At 36.6% G+C, this 16,146-nt stretch overlaps 1 protein-coding gene across 9 annotated transcripts in view; it reads right to left on the reverse strand.

Annotated features, from left to right (window-relative positions):
* Positions 1-597: 597 nt before the first annotated feature.
* The window catches only part of ZFAND4 (zinc finger AN1-type containing 4), a 36,186-nt gene continuing 20,637 nt past the window's right edge, over positions 598-16,146 (reverse strand). For 5 of the 9 annotated variants that reach the window (XM_070943342.1, XM_070943343.1, XM_070943350.1 and 2 more), the window contains 3 exons: positions 11,779-11,830; positions 4,508-4,621; positions 598-1,347 (listed from right to left, as the gene is read on the reverse strand). In XM_070943342.1, the coding sequence (XP_070799443.1) occupies positions 1,187-1,347; positions 4,508-4,621; positions 11,779-11,830 (327 nt within the window). In that variant the 3' untranslated portion in view covers positions 598-1,186. Of the gene's footprint in view, positions 1,348-4,503; positions 4,622-11,778; positions 11,831-16,146 lie in introns of all 9 variants that reach the window. The other 4 variants (XM_070943344.1, XM_070943346.1, XM_070943345.1 and 1 more) reach the window with 4 other exon arrangements.

Below are 16,146 nucleotides of genomic sequence, written 5' to 3' on the forward strand. Positions count from 1 at the left end.
GAAGACAGCAAAGTCCACATTTCGGATAGAGAGGACCACTGGTTTGAAAGAAGAATAAAAGAATCCATCCATCTTAGAACCGAACAACCCTCCCTCAACAGAGGGGGAGGAATAAGACATCACCTACCTCTAGTCTACAATGCAGCCCTTTCAGCAGTTCCAAGAAGATTCCACAACCAATTGCACTCTGATTCAGGTCACCCCGAGGGAACAGATAAACCCCCCAAGTGGCCTCAACGGCTCTCAGAAAGAATGATAACAACCAGATGACTGCAAAGAAATACAATCCTTCCATCCCCACCCACCATCTTGTCAGAATCTATTCTTCCATCACCCCACCATCAGAACTGATGAAGCTTCTTGGATACGAAGCAAAATATTTTTCTTCTTCCTCAAGGAAAAACAGTCCAGTTCCCTTTTGAAAAAGCACCTTTTGGATAGCAAGCCTTAAGCATTTTTTATATTCGTCCAATTGCCAGCATGCTGTAAAACAGCAAGTCACTTACTCTACTTATTACATAAAAAAGCATTTTCTTTTTTTATAACAATATCTGAAACAGTGTTGTAAGATCTTTAAAAAAACACAAATCACAAAAATTAAAGTGTCTTCTATTTAATAACAAGAAAATCCTTCCTTTGTTTTTGCTTTTTAATCTGCCAGATAAGAATAATGATCTAACATGATATGTTACTTCCAGAACAGAAACATGGTTTTCAGCTGGTTTGATGGACTACAAGACCCTTCACTATGAGAAAGTTGGCCTAGTACAATGAAACCTCCATACTAAAAAACTAAAAGAACGTATTTGAAAACCAAGGGATTATAAGACATTTTCAATACAGAACCCTGTCAAGTCTCATTATAATATGTCTCTTTGTGTGTGTGCATACACACACACAGACACCCATACATATATATCTGTATGTATGTATGTATTCTAAAGTGCATCTTTTAAGACTTGACTAGTGAAAGGACATTTTCAATTATAAAATACTTAACACAAGATATATAATAATTGTTAAATCAGAATGTACATTTTTAAAAACTAATGTTTAAATTTTGATTCACTAAAGAATAAAAGATGTCATTTACAAGAGTGTTACATCATTCTTCAGAATTATAGAGCTTTGGATGATCTTGTTACTTGCCAATCTTTAGATTTGAAATACAGTAAAGAAAAACAGTTCAGTCACGGACCATAAAATTATGCTTAGATTTTGGGAAGCTTTGGTGCACTGACAACAGGATTGGAGTCCTGCAAGAATCTCCTTCCTGCATTCTTGTAGTCATAAGTACAGGTGTGAGTCTCTGCATAGCGATGAGTTGCGCAGAAGTTGTTTCCACATCTGAAGAAAAAAACAAAGGCTTAGAAAATATCAAGACAAAAACTAAAAGACTTTAAAAAAAGAATCTTCAAAAAAAAGAATTAAAAAAGAGCAACTCGAACTATGAGCATCAATATAAGAGGGTACGTAAGTATACAATTATAAGAACATTTTAACATTTCAAACACTCATATTCAATCCTTCTGTCTAGAACATATAATTTACTAGGAAACAATTGTTTAATAAAGCAATAGAGACCACATTTCAATAGATTATTTTCCATTGTCAATTTTTTCAAATCTTTGTTCTGTGACTTTCTTGCCCAAGCAATTCCTCACTTTTTAAATATACTAAACATTTTCTAATGTTTGAAACAAAAAACCTGTCAGATAAGAGAAACTGTAAACAAAGATTTTTAAATACTGTATTTTACTCTTAAAATGAGATTTACAAAATGTAGGCATTCTTCTTTAGCTTTTATTATGTAATCTCATCTTCATTTAAGAGGACTTTGTTATGTTGGAAAACTGGAGCAAGAAGCACCAGTTAATGGAGGTATTTTATCAATAAAGATCATGAATATTTATTTACAATTAACTTTTCCCCTGAAAATCAAAAATGATCTCTAGCTGAATTTTTGTTTGTGAAATCTATGAGCATTCTCTATGATTCTGAACATCCTAAATACAGCATGATATTTCCAGATGAAAATGGTTTTAGGAAATGATTGGCAGATTATAGCCATATTACCTGGCTATATTATATGGCAGAATATAGCCATATTACCTGGAATTTTTGTTCTGTCAAACAAGGAGAAATAATATCATTTTTGTAATTTTTTTTCTTTTCTTTGAACAGAATAAAGTGCTATTTGTACTACTCAGGTGACCCTGAGGACAGATAAACCTCCAAATGGCCTTAACATCTCTCTAAAAGGATGCAAATGACCAGCCATCTACAAAGAATATAAATCTTTCCATTCCCCACCATCCAGTCAGAGCCGAAGAAGCTTCTTGGATGAGAAGCGAAACATCTTCAAAGAAAAAAAACAAGAAACTCCAGTTGCCTCCTGAAAAAGCACCTTTGGGAGAACCATGACCTGGACGACTGAGATTCTCCATAGACTTTTTGCTATTCCAGAAATCTAGCTAAGATTGGTTTTTAAAAATTGGAATCTATTGAGATTTTCATTAAGAGAGGTTTAAATCTAGATTCATTCTGTAATAAATTACAATGAGTGAAATTGAGTTTTTAATTGTCTAGGAGAGTAACATTAAAGAAAGAATATTTATTTATTTATTTATTTCTCTCTCAACCGCCCCTCTCCCTACTCACACAATGGGGAAAAAACTGATGTTTCACTGTACCTAAGGATCCTGAAGGCAAAATTCAGTAGTTCTATCAGGAACACAAATCTAATATAGAAACCAGGCTGCCTTCCCCAAGAGCACTGGGGAACCCTGTGGACTGGAAAAGAGATGATTGGTTCCCATCTTCCAAAAAAAAAAAAAAAAAAAAAAAAAAGAGATCCAGGAAATTACAACCAATCAACCTGGCATCAAAACCTGGGAAGATCTTGGAAAGATAATAAAGCAACAAATCTGCAAACCCTAAATGCAAAAAAAGTTATAACCAGAAGCCAAAATGGCTTCATCCAAACCAAATCATGCCAAACAAATCTTATTTCATTATTTGACAGAGTGATTAAATTAATGGATCAGAGAAATGCTGTGGAAATAATGTACTTAGATTTCAGTAAGGCATTTGACAAAGTAGACCACAACCTATTTCTTGGTAAGCTAGTAAAAGTGGAATAGACAACATCATCACCAGATGGATTTGTAACTGGCTGACAAACAGTACTCAACATGTAGTCCTTAATGAACTATATCCACATGGAAGAAACTAAGGTTCCATTTTAAGCCCAGTATTCTTCAATATTTTCATAAATGATTTAGATGAGGAATCAGAAGGGGAACTCATCAAATTTGTAGATAACACTAAGCTGGCAAGAAGAATCAACAACACAAAATTCACAACACAAAAACTGACAATGACAGAAAAAACAAAATAGAGAAGTAATGCTAAAATTAGTTGGAGTGGTTGTTGCAAAAATGGCAAGAGGTGGCTCTATGTATGCCACTATCCTGAATAAAAGGCAAAATATATAACTAATAATATAGAATATAAATCCCATGACAAAAGCAATTGTGGAATTAAAAAACAAATCAAATTTACTATTATACAAACAGGCAGTCAACTCCAAACATATGACCCAAAATTATTGAATTCTGAATTAGGTAAAAATTCAAGATTTAACTGAGGACCATAGATAATAATGTTAGTGTGGTTAGTTACAGTTACAGTTAAGGATTAGGAGCAGGAAACCCCAGATTCTTCTCCTCCTGTAGGCATGGGAGCTTGTTAAGTGACCTGGGGCCAGATCCTTCCTCTGAGCTCTTATCGGTAGCAATGACAAGCCAATTGTTAAAAAACTAAAATAAAAATTGTCTCACTGCACCAGGCTGAACTCCATGGGAAGAACCGAGTGGATGAATGATAAAATAAGCAGACTCTGCATCACAAACGCCAAGAAAAACAATCTGCTAAAATTGTTGCTGTTAATGTTTACATCTCAAAACTCTTAATTAATCCTCTATTTCTTTTAATCCCTCAATTTGTTGCTGTTCTTTATTCACCATTTTATTAATTCAAAATATATGCTATCTTTTTATTTACACCACTCTGCTGGTTTCATCTCATCTCATTTATTTATAATAGTTCTCTATTTGGAAACAGTTATTATTTTAGAGGGATAAAATCCAATTCGTAAGAAAAACAGGACATTTCTTGATGTAAATTTAGTTCATGGAATTAGCAGTGAATACAATAATCCTTCAATTATAGTCCAAGCACTGCTAAATTTAAGGTCACCTTCATATTTACATACAGACAATGAAAGAGAATGATGGAGAAGAAACCTGCTTGTTAATTTTTAAATAGGCAAGCAAATTTTACAGATTGAGTTTCTTTTATTTTAGAATCTACTGGCTGAAAAGTGAAAGATTGGTCTTGGCAGTATTATTTATCTCAATACTTATTTAGCATTTATCCCAACTAATCTCTTTGTTTCACTTGAATAATGGTAAATGGTTTTAGGATGCAAATTCAACCTACCTACATTCATAGCTAGTTGCTAATCCAGTTTTCTTTCCACATAGGAAGCAATGTTTTGCAATTTTCTTTTTATGCTGAATAGAACAATTCACAGGTGGAAGATGAGTTGTATCACCTGCTTTCAAAAAAGTAAAATGTTCATAATTATTTTATACATTTGCTATGAAATAAATGATACAAGGGAAAAGCAGCTGCCAAGAAACATGGTTTTTTTAAAAAATGGCATGTTACTGATTTTTCTCAGGCAGCAGTAAATGCTTAATTTACATTTTTTAAAACAAGTTAATGTAGTATTTCAGGATGTCAAACTCGCTTTCATTGAGGGCTGCATCAGGGTTGTTTTTGACCTCGGGGGCTGGGGTGGACATGGCCAGCTTGACATCACTCATGTCAGGGGCGCCTGGGGTGGCCCGAGCGCTCTGCCAGTGAAAATGGGCTCCTGAGCTCCATTTTCGGATGCCACAACCTCCTGCAACCCTATGCCAGTGAAAATGGAGGCACCATAGGCTGGTCCTTTACTGTTTCCAGGACGGCCCCACAGGCCAGATCTAAGCGACCTGCGGGCCGCATTCAGCCCCTGGCCCTTGAGTTTGAGACCCCTGTATATTAAACAACTGTAAAGTTAAATTGCATATCTATTGGAACTATGCCTGTTAATTAAAACCTGTTCATTTAAAAAACTTGCTAAATTATTGTACTGAGAATTCTTCTACATCAATATGGATAATAGTATAGTGCTAATTTGCTAATTCAAAACCATCAACATTCAGAGTGGCTAGTAAATCGATTGATCAATATTTGATTTTTTATGAAAGTGAAACAGCATTATCTGACAGCATTATCTATTTTTGTGCACTACTTGTGGTTTTTGAGAAATCACAGAATTATACTCGAGTTTAAAAAGGCTATAAAGCATCAAAAGGTTACTTCTCCAACTTCATTCAGTTCTTCTGAATTAAGTAATAAAAAAGAGAATTAGATGGAATGTTTCCATTCATAAAGACAAGATACAGATAGAGATGGGGATAAAAGAGATAGGTAAACTGCTTCTTGCTTAGGATTTGTATTGTTAAATATGTAATTTCAGCCTGGCAGATAGTGTAGTATTATAAAAAATAAAAATTATGCTTTAAGCATTCTAAGAACAAAAACCAGGATGGGGGTTGTTGGAAACTACTATGTGAATCAAAGTTTACTGAGTGTAATATTTATGAATATTTAGTTTATCTTAATGTACTTAAAAGTTTGTGACTGCTTTTTTAATATTCATTTTTAATATTTCTGTATAAATATGAGCTAAAATGTGTCATGTGCTCCATACAAATCCTAAAACTAGATAAAGTTGTAATTAAACAAATGAGTCAAAAACAAACTGGTTCATTTATTTATTAAGAAAAATGATACAAAGCTAGATGTTTATATGTGGTGAAAGTATGAGAACTGCTAGGATTATCAGTTCACTTAAATTTAGAGTTTTTCAACAATGGGATGATAATCAGCTATAAGTGTGGAAGATTCTGCCTTATTTAAAAAAATAGAATCCTGAATATTTTAACCTTGATAAAATAAACCAATTTTATATTATTTCATTTTACTTCTAACCATCTTAATATTTAGTTCGTTCAAATCCTATCATCTAATTTGTTTTATCTTCATTTCTTAGTTGTCCCATTTAGCAAGCCTTTTTTGTAAATCCAGCAGGAAAAAATTTAACCAAAACACTCCCTCGGTTTGTCATTTGTAGATCTAGTTAATACCCTTTTCTAAATAATTCTCTTGGTCAATCAATTGTAAATCAATTTTCAATAATATTTCTATCTTGTCAGATAAAATTTGTTCTACATCTAACATTTCATAAACAATATTTTTTCCCAAAGGTCTATTCACAGCAGATATCACTACTAACACTGTTATTTTGACTACTATTTTCTGCTTCTATTGTTCAAAAGTTTATTTCAGTATTTTTACTGTCACAACATTTTGCATTATCTTAGTTTGTACATCTTTCTTCTACTTAAAATTTTTAATCTACTCTAGTTTCCATTTTTTGAACTCATGAACTTATCTATCTACAGGTAGTTCTCTACTTGTGATCAGTTGTTCAATGACTATTTGAAATTACTATGGTCAGGGAAAGGATGGTCCATAAAGCACTTCCAGCTGTCATAAAACATTATGCTACTCCACCAGTGGTCACACAATCACAATCTGGGTACTTGGCAACCTGTTTGCAGTTACAACTGGTTGACAAGCCCTCTGAAATAGTATGATCGCCATCTGCAATCTTCTCTGCCGACTTCCAGGGAATCAGTGGGGAAGCTGGCATGGAAGGTTGAAAGCACCTGCTAAGAGGACTCCTTCTTGTCCCTGAAGATCTGAATTCTGTTCCTGCACCTCACCAAAGGAGTTCCCGTCTACACATGAAGGAGAGCTGACATCCTCCTATTGGGTGGAGAAGCAGAACTGAAAAATCTGAGCTATGTTCCTGCACCCAGCTGAAGGTTTCCCTTCTTTGTGAGATAAACTTCTTTGGCAGGATAGAGAAACTGAGCTCAGAAAGATCTGAGGTTTGTTTGTACATCCCGCTAAAGGCATTTGCTTCTGCATGTGGAGAAGAGCTGAAGTCCTGCTGTGGGGGTGGAGAAATGGAGCTCAGATTAGTATTATCAATACCACTTCTCAGAAGCCAGACAGAATTCTGTTATTATGTACCAGATAGCAAACCTAAATTATTTAAATTGATAAAATGTCATAGTAATTTTAAAACTGCTTTAAGAGTATCTGACTGCTTCTCCAAAGCAGTCTAATGGTGCTTTTCTCACAGACTTCAAGAGCTATCTTTAAAGCTTTATTCTGAGTTTTATAATGACTTACCCTTAAATCATATATTATACTAGCCAACCCATGATCCTCTAAGTCATTGTTTCATAGAGATTTCCTTACCAGATTTCTCAATGCCTTCAACAGTAACAGAATTTCTAAGGTACTGTCTTCACTGGAAAAGTTGGGATAGATTCAGAGATGTATCTGCCTTGAACATAGCTCATGTTCAACTGTATAGCAAAGTCAAACATCAGCACAGGAAATGTTTTATGACATTTTGTATGTCATAAAATGTCATAGTACTTTATAAAACCTTAGTAAGACTATACCAGGAATACTGCATCCAGTTTTGGTCACCATATTACAAAAAAAGATATTGAGACTTTGGAAAAAGTGCAGAGAAGAGCAACTTCAGCACCGCAGGCTTCGTGGACGGTCTTTTTAGACCACCAGCCCTGCGTCTTCGTAAAAGCCGCTTTGACAGCGCAAACCGGCTGTCTGGTGGCTGAAAAAGCTCCCCTTCGGGAAAAGAAGGAGAGGAGAGCCGGTGGGCGAGAGTAGAGCTCCCCGAAAGCCCTCTGGAATATTTCCAGAAGCTTGGAGGGTGAGAGCTCCCCAGCCAGCCCGCCAAGAAGCTCCGAAGCCAGGACGACTCTGAGAAAGCAGAGCGAGAAGCCGTGATCCGATCCTGCTGTCAAAAGTGAGTTTGACTGATTACAAGCGCAGGCAGAACGGAAACAGGAGAACAAGCTTTAAAAGTACAGAGCTTAACTCCGGAGTTACTTTGTTTCAAACTGAATTTCATTGAGCTGGAGGCTGAAGATGGTGTCTTTGTTATGGTTTTGAAAGTGAAAGCCAGAAACGAAAGTGCTTATTGAGAACTTTGCGCTGGGAGAATGGATTAGCTGCTTATTAACTGCTGGGAAGTGAGAGCTTGTGGAGGAAAAAAAACTATCCTGCCTGATAAATTAGAGACTATAAATTACAAACATTTTAAAGTTGTTTAAGAGACTTTGTGGGGACTATTTAGTTTTTAAGCATCACTGAATATGCTTTGTCCACAGCTTGACTCCTCAGTTATCAGTTGGGAGATGAAGTAAAACTCCCTCATGTTGTCAAGATGCAGGAGCTTTGCCTGATGAGGAAAATGTACTCATCCCGCTTTTTGTCTTATCAGCAGTACATGCTCCTAATCCAATGTATGATTTTGATGCAATCTTATATATCCAAAAAAGTATGTTTCCCATAAATTGAATATATTAGAAAACTAAGTTAAAAAGAACTCAGCACAGAAGAAAAGGCAATGAACAAGACAGAGAAGGTGGTCAAAACCCAAACTTAAAAAAAGATGCATCTGCTACGGAGGATGAGAAACTGATGGGACTCCTTTGCGGTGCGTTATGAAACTGATACGGCTGAGAAGGAATGGATTCCTACTTAAAGTCTCAGCTCTACAACCTGATGAATAGGTGAGGAGCTGATAAATGATGTTTTATCTTTTATTGGTTTTATTGTATTTATTCGTTTGGTTGCTATGAGCTGCCCAGAAGAGCCAGTGTACAAGTTTAATAATTTATCATTATTCCCTGTGTTATTAATAAATTATGGATGGTCACACAGACAGATGTTTAGAATGGATGTGGCATTTTTATCCACTTATTGCGTCCTTCCCAAAGACCTGGGATATCCAGATAGTATTGTTTGATTGCAATGTCCACTATGCAGAATTTGTTCTCTTTCCTATTGACAATTGTTAAGGTGCTTTTCTGTTTGAATTCTAATGTCTCAGAACACTTTAGCTTTTTCAATTATTTTATTTTGTGGTTCCACCAGCTTGCTTGCAAGCAAATAGTATTTCTTGCAGATACCCAATGCACCATTGTTACTATTTTGTCATGTCACTGTTTATAGTCAATCTATGCAATCTTTTTGCAACAGCTAAGCAGATGATCCACTGTTTCTTCAGCTTCTTTGTAGAGGCAGCTTTTACTATCTGTTGCTCTCTTCTCGATTCTGGCTTTGTATGCATTTGTTAAGGCTTGGTCGTGCATAGCCAGAATTAACTCATCTGTCTTTTCAACTTTCCTGATTTTAGCCATTGCAGGATTATGTTATTTATCTGCTTTGCCTGCTAGTTTTCTTTTTTAAATGTACCAGCCATGTAGTACTTTGTCTTGCCATGTGACTCTTTTCTATTTTTCATTTGTCTTTCCTGTGGGCCAGTTTGGTCTTTCCTATTAGACTTCATGTTGTACTAACTCCAATGCATCTTCTTCACTGTCAGATAAAGAAGAGATTTAAAAAGATCCCTTTTTCTTCTTTAAGAATCTGGTATACTTGCAACATTCCATGCCCACTTGTGATTCTTAATAAGTAGATCTGTCAATGTTACTGCATGGATAAAAGGTATGATTTATTGTCATTGTATTTCTGGTTTTCCTATCCAGGGCACTTAGTTCACTGAGTCCAACCCTCTATTCCAGCTGTGTATCTAATGATTGGGATTGTCCTGGTTTATTGCCTTGATGGCATTTCTTCCACTGAATTTGAACTTTAAGATTTTCTTTAGTATCAAGATGTATTCACTACTAACCTTCTTTTTAAATTTTATTTTATATAAAATTTGATTTACTTTGAAAAATAGAAACTTAAAATATAAAAATTATAGCAAAAAGGGAAAGTGGGGAAAAGGATCAATAGATAATTTATAAAGTGACATCCCCCCACAAAACAAGAGTTATTTCTAATTCTCCTCAACAGTAGTTATGATAGTAAGCTTTTGTGAAAGATGCATCTCTCAATAGTAAGCTTTCCCAGTCTATCACCATTGATCAGCTAGTGTGTCTTCCATTGTGCCACTAATCTTTACTCTTTTTAAAAAATATTTCTACTGACTCCTGTTATTTCTAGCTACTTGATTATCCAATCATGTAGCAGGAGGTCAAATGCCTTCCTTTAATCAATCTAAGCTACATTAAAGTTGGTCTTCCTTCTCTTGTAGTTTTCCAAAACTATCCAGTCAATTAGGAGCAAATCTTTTGTACCTCTGCTGTTTGGACAGTTTCTTTTCTACTTAGGTGGAAAGAGTTTGTTTTCAGAATAATAGAGTTGGAAGGGACCTTGGAGATCTTCTAGTCCAACCCCCTGCTCAAGCAAGAGACCCTATGCCGTTCCTTATCAGTGGCTATCCAAGTATCTTTGTGTGAAGACAGATGCAAAGAATGGATTAAGCAGCTCTGCTTTCTCTCTACTGCCCATTACTTCCTTGCCATCTTCTCTCATTAGTGGACTAACCGTATTCTGTTATTTTTGTATTATTTTAGATGCTCAGGTATTCTTTGTTTTAACTGTTTCTCTTTTTCAGAGGGCTTTATTCTTTCTGAGAAGGCAGAGGAAAGGATGCCTTGTTTGGGAATGAAAACAATTCAACAGCTATGCTGGTTTTTTCCATTGCTGACTCCCCCAGATTTGTCTCTAAATACTCAGCTACTTTTGACAAGAATTTTATTTCTTTGCCCTGTGTAGACTTTTGCAGTTCTTCCAATTCTGCTTCTATGAATATTTCATATTATAAATCAACTTTGGTCTGCTAGTCTCTGTTCTGTAACTTTTGGGTGTTTTTTCCCCCCAGAACTGGTGCCTTCTTTGCAGATATTCTTGTTGGATTTGATTTGTAATAGATCATTATTGCTTTGCTTTTAGTTTTTGTATATTTGTGATAGGCAAGCCACCTTTCTTCCAGTGGTCTTGCAGCTGCTGGCCCTGATTCCTCAGTCAATAGTTTTGAGTCTTATAGCCTCATTTGTCACCAGATGTCCAGGAACTCCAACACCTAATGCGGAGCTTGTTGACCTGGGTGATGAGTGATCTGGTATGGGTATCTGTACACTTATATTATATTGTATATTATATTGTATATTGTTTATGGAGAGAGACACTTCATCTGGCTCAGTATGGTTGAACCTCTGGTATGTCTCATTTTCTTAAAACTTCTCATCTCTCTCTCACACACATACTCTTTCCTGGGCCTCCCTGCACTTTCATGCACTTTGTGCCTTTACAAAGATAACGGGACTGCTTGGATTGCCTTATTAAGTGATGCGATCACTTGACATCAAACACATTGCTTAGCAATAGCAATATTGAACCTAATTGCAACTGTAACTCTATAGGCTTACACTGGCTAGTTATGGAGACTGTTTTTCACACTGAATAATGAGAATTGAAAACCACGTATCTGCACTTGATGCATAGCAGCAGCTAACTGAAGGAGTCTCTACACTTGCAGATATCTGACATTTGATAAATCTATGATTTACAGAAAGTCTTTATAGTGCTTTCCTATTTAAATAAACACAGAAAGGAGAATTGTATAATTCTCATTTCTGTGTTTATTTAAATAGGAAAGCACTATAAATGGCAATTTCTGAAGATTCCAGATTGGTTACTCACCCATTCTTTTTCCTGAAGCCACAATATTTCCATTCAATCCAACTCCAGGAGACTAAAATATAAAGGGTGGAAAGAATAATGAATGTGAACATAAGTAATGAATATATGAATTAAAATCTTTTAAATAAATTTCTTCTACAAATCTGAGTCTTAAATTTTTGGTTGCAAACAACTGTATTCTAATACTAAAAAAAAAAAAAGAAATGCAAATGTATTGTGTACACAACTTAATAAAGTTCATTGTATAACATGTATGGTATAATTGTATAATACAATACTAAAATAGAGAATACAATTGGATAGGATATCACACTTTCAGCATAGCATGAAGGATTTTTAAAAACTAACACTTATATCTCACTTGTTTTTTTTTTCACAACTCAAGCTGCCTTCTACCATGGTACCTCAGTACTTATCATTAATTGGTTCTGGGAGGCGCAAGAGTACCAAAAACGATTTGTAAAATTATTTGTTATTTATAATCGTGATAATTTCTGCTAAGCAACTTATTATTTTCACAAACTCAATCTGTTCCAGAGTTTTGTCCATTATCAGCTGCAATTATCCAGATCCTCTTTTTCCCCCCCTTTCTTGGAAAAGAGGTACAATATTTGCCTTTACGCTCGACTGCTATGATTTGTCTTTATAGTTGACTGCTATGATTTGTCAAAGATGTGAAAGGTTCTCAGAAATGAATCTTCAGAAATTCTTAGATGTAATTGATCTGGTATTGAAGTCTTCAGTTCCTTTGATGTTCCTAACAATCTCCTTACTTACCTTGGATTGCCACTTCCTCCTTAATTGGTCTTCTTAGGTTCATTTGAACAGTTTTCCCTTTAGAAAGAAGACCGAAGCAAAGTAGTCGTTGAGAAGCTCTGCCATCTCATCACTTGTTACCATCTTATTTTTCCAGACAGTGGCCCCACCCCTTCCTTTTTTTCATTACTGACAGTTGACTTTAGCTTCTCTTGTGAGCCTAAATTCCTGTTGCATTCCAGCCTTTATGACTTGATATCTGCAAGTATTAACTACTTGCTATACCTTTTCTTGACAATTGTGTCAGTCTTCCATTTCCTTAAGCACATATGAGCACTTTCCATTGTTTCCTAGTTTATGCCTAGTTTTTCTTCCCAGAGGATTCATATGAGATTGTACAATTCTACACACAAAATCACAGAATCATAGGGATGGAAGAAATCTTGGAGGTCTTCTAGTCCAACCCCTTGCCCAAGTCAGAAGTCCTTATTCCATGCTGGAAAACTGATTATTCAAACATTTTTCTTGTGAAAAATGTTTGAATAACCATTTTTTTTCATTTCATTTTCCAGATTTTCATGTATGTATACCTTCATTCAGATCTTTTAGTTTTCTCTTGTTCCTCCATAACCCTTGCTATTTCATTCATTCCATCTTCCATAATCATGGCCAGACAGGTCCACAGATATTACCTTGGCATTGGTCAATCAAGGTTTTCATTTGAATCTATCCTAAGCCAAAAGAGCTTTTATTTCTATGAGTTATTTAATCAATATTTACCATATTAAAATGAATACTGATGTATTAGCTCTCACAATTGTTTGATGGGATTTTAATATTGTATTATTTTTTAACATAGGCTGGCAAATAATTTCAATTTTGTGGATCGCCAGGGAACCTCAGACCACATTTTGCTATAGTGAATGGAGTGGCCTCTTATTATTACTCTCTGGTATATAATGGCATTATCAAACAATGTGAAGGGAAATCAGCTTGATTGAGTAAAGCATTTTTAAAGCCAAATAAGGGGAAAGCCTGACTCATTATCATCTATAGTTATCCAACTTCCTTGTAATTACAGGATGTGAAACTGTTCAACATGATCACATTCTGGTGAATATGCCACAAGCATTACTAGAACTCATCTGAAATCCAGAAACTATGTTCATTGTATTCTTTGCAAGTTAAGATCATTGATCGCGGCCCTCCCAAGGTCCATTTTCACTGGCAAAGGCACTGTGGGCCAGTCCTTCACTGTTTTCAGGGTGGCCCCACAGGCCAGATACAAGCATGCCGCGGGCTTGAGTGTGACACCCCTGACATACACGATACATGAGTATCTTCAGGTAGTGGCATTATACCAAGAGGTTTTTATGTGAGCTAAAAAAACTAATAACAAAGAGTTACAGTTCTGCATGTAAAATTGTGTTATGTACTTCTTGCAGATGTGCTACAGTCATAGGCAGCTAAGAGATGGCGCATATATTATTAGTATCATATATTTTTCATGGTACTATACAGCAAGTCAACTTATGATTGCTTGTTCAGTGATCATTCAAAATTATGGTGAATGGAGTTACGACCCCTTCCTGAAATTATGGCTGTTGCAGCACCCCCACAGTTACATGATCAAAATTACAATCACCTGCAGAGGTGCTGCAACTCCTCACACTTGCCTATCTCTCTCCCCCCTCCCCAATCTATGCATTTAAAAATGCTAGGAATGCTTTATTGGCACAAGTCAAAGCATAGACACGTACACATACACACGCGCACACACACACACAAAGAGCCAAGCTTCAGAAGTCTCCACAGTGGGTCACAAAGCAGCTGCTCTGCAGGAAGTTCCAAACACCCTAGAGACTCCCACACAAACACACATGAACCCTCAAACACCTGGGAAACTCTAGCCCAGCACAGATGCATGCAATCTTCTATGTCAATTGACCTTCACCACTTTCATCTCACTATTTACCGAGGCATGTCCAGCCTGGCCCTTTCCGGAAAAAATAATAATAATAATAATTGAGGAAGGCAGCCATTCATTTGCAATGTCTTAAAATGCCCCTTTCCTCTGCTCCCAGGTGGGGTGGAACACTGGAGATGGTTTCAAGCATTCTAGCTCTGCCCTCAAAGCATGAGGCAAAAGTGGGACTGTTGTAGAGGGCCACAAGCCCTGGCACTGTGCTTTGCTTTGCTGACACTGCCCTATCCCCCCCCCCACGCCCCTGCTGATACCCCATCTGCTGCCACATTACAATCTGATCTTCGTGGGGCTTCCCTTGAGAATAAAGAATCACCTGCAGAATGTCACAGTGCCATATACTGTGTGACATGCAATGCATTCTCTCTCTCTCTAGTCTCTCTCTTTTGAGATTTATTTGGCACCCTCTGAATTTCAATCTTACTAATTACTGTGGTTCATTCTCATCTATCATTTACATCACTGTTTCCCAACCTTGGCAACTTCTAGGTTTGTGGACTTCAATTCCTAGAGTTTTCATTAATGCCCATGTTGGTGGTGGAATTCTGGGAATTGAAGTCCGCACACCTGCAAACTGCCAAGATTAGGAAACAGTGGTTTATACAGATTGGGATTTATAGAGATTTCCTGTACTTTCTTATTCCTCACCAACATTTTTTTGAGATGATACAATGAACATACACAGGAAAGACTTTTGATTTCCAACAGAAATATTTTTATTATTTAAATACTCTTTTTTAATAAATGTGTAATTGATTGTATGAATCTATTCTGTCAACATTGTGTATCTCTACCCACCATTAACCTATCAATAATTTGTATGATAATCCTATAATCCAAAGCTCCCCAACTTTTCTGGCGGAGACAAGCGAGAGGGGAGAGGGATGGTCTGGACAAGCGGTGGGCACACACACTTGTCGCTCACACAAATGGAGCTTTGCGTTCGTGCACTTGCTTGCTGCTCACGCAATGGAGCTGCGCATACATGTGCCATTTGCTTGCCACTTCCGCAGCCCAGTTCTGAATGGGCCACAGCCAGGGCATTGTGGACCTCTGCTATAGTCTAGTCCTATAAACACTTCTATCCACTATTATTATTTATTCTAAGTTTTGTTTGAGTACCTTCTCCTTCTGCTTCCCTTTCTTTTTCCAACATCCTTTACAACCTCTTGTTGATTCAGCCCAAACTTTGGGAATGAGAGAGCAGAATCTTCTCAGGTTCAATTCAAATAACTTTTGGTCAACCTTCCTTTGGATAGGCGCTGCTATTGGATGGTCTTTTATTGCCTGTTGGTACCACTGGGCCCCCTGCCAGACTTTCCAGGGCTTTCTGGCATTGTCAGAGGTTTACTGCTACAGACAGTGTTTGACTGCTGCTGCAGAAGCCAATCTTGTTGACTTGTGGCTCTGGCTGTTGCTGGATTGGCACTTCCATTCCTGGGACGATGCAGCTGCTCTTTGTATTGCTGGCTTGAATAGACTGGCTTAACTACCATGGCTGCCACTGATTGAAGGGGGCTGCTGATACTATCCATGGCTTTTCACTTTTTCCTGGACTTTCATGTCTCCCTATCTGCAGTCATGCCATTGCTTATCCTTTCTCTAATTCACATATCCTCCACTTCATC

This window comes from Pituophis catenifer, unplaced genomic scaffold (genome assembly GCF_029215685.1).
Source record: "Pituophis catenifer annectens isolate HBS135680 unplaced genomic scaffold, rPitCat1.0.hap2 SCAF_4, whole genome shotgun sequence".
Classification (NCBI taxonomy): domain Eukaryota; kingdom Metazoa; phylum Chordata; class Lepidosauria; order Squamata; family Colubridae; genus Pituophis; species Pituophis catenifer.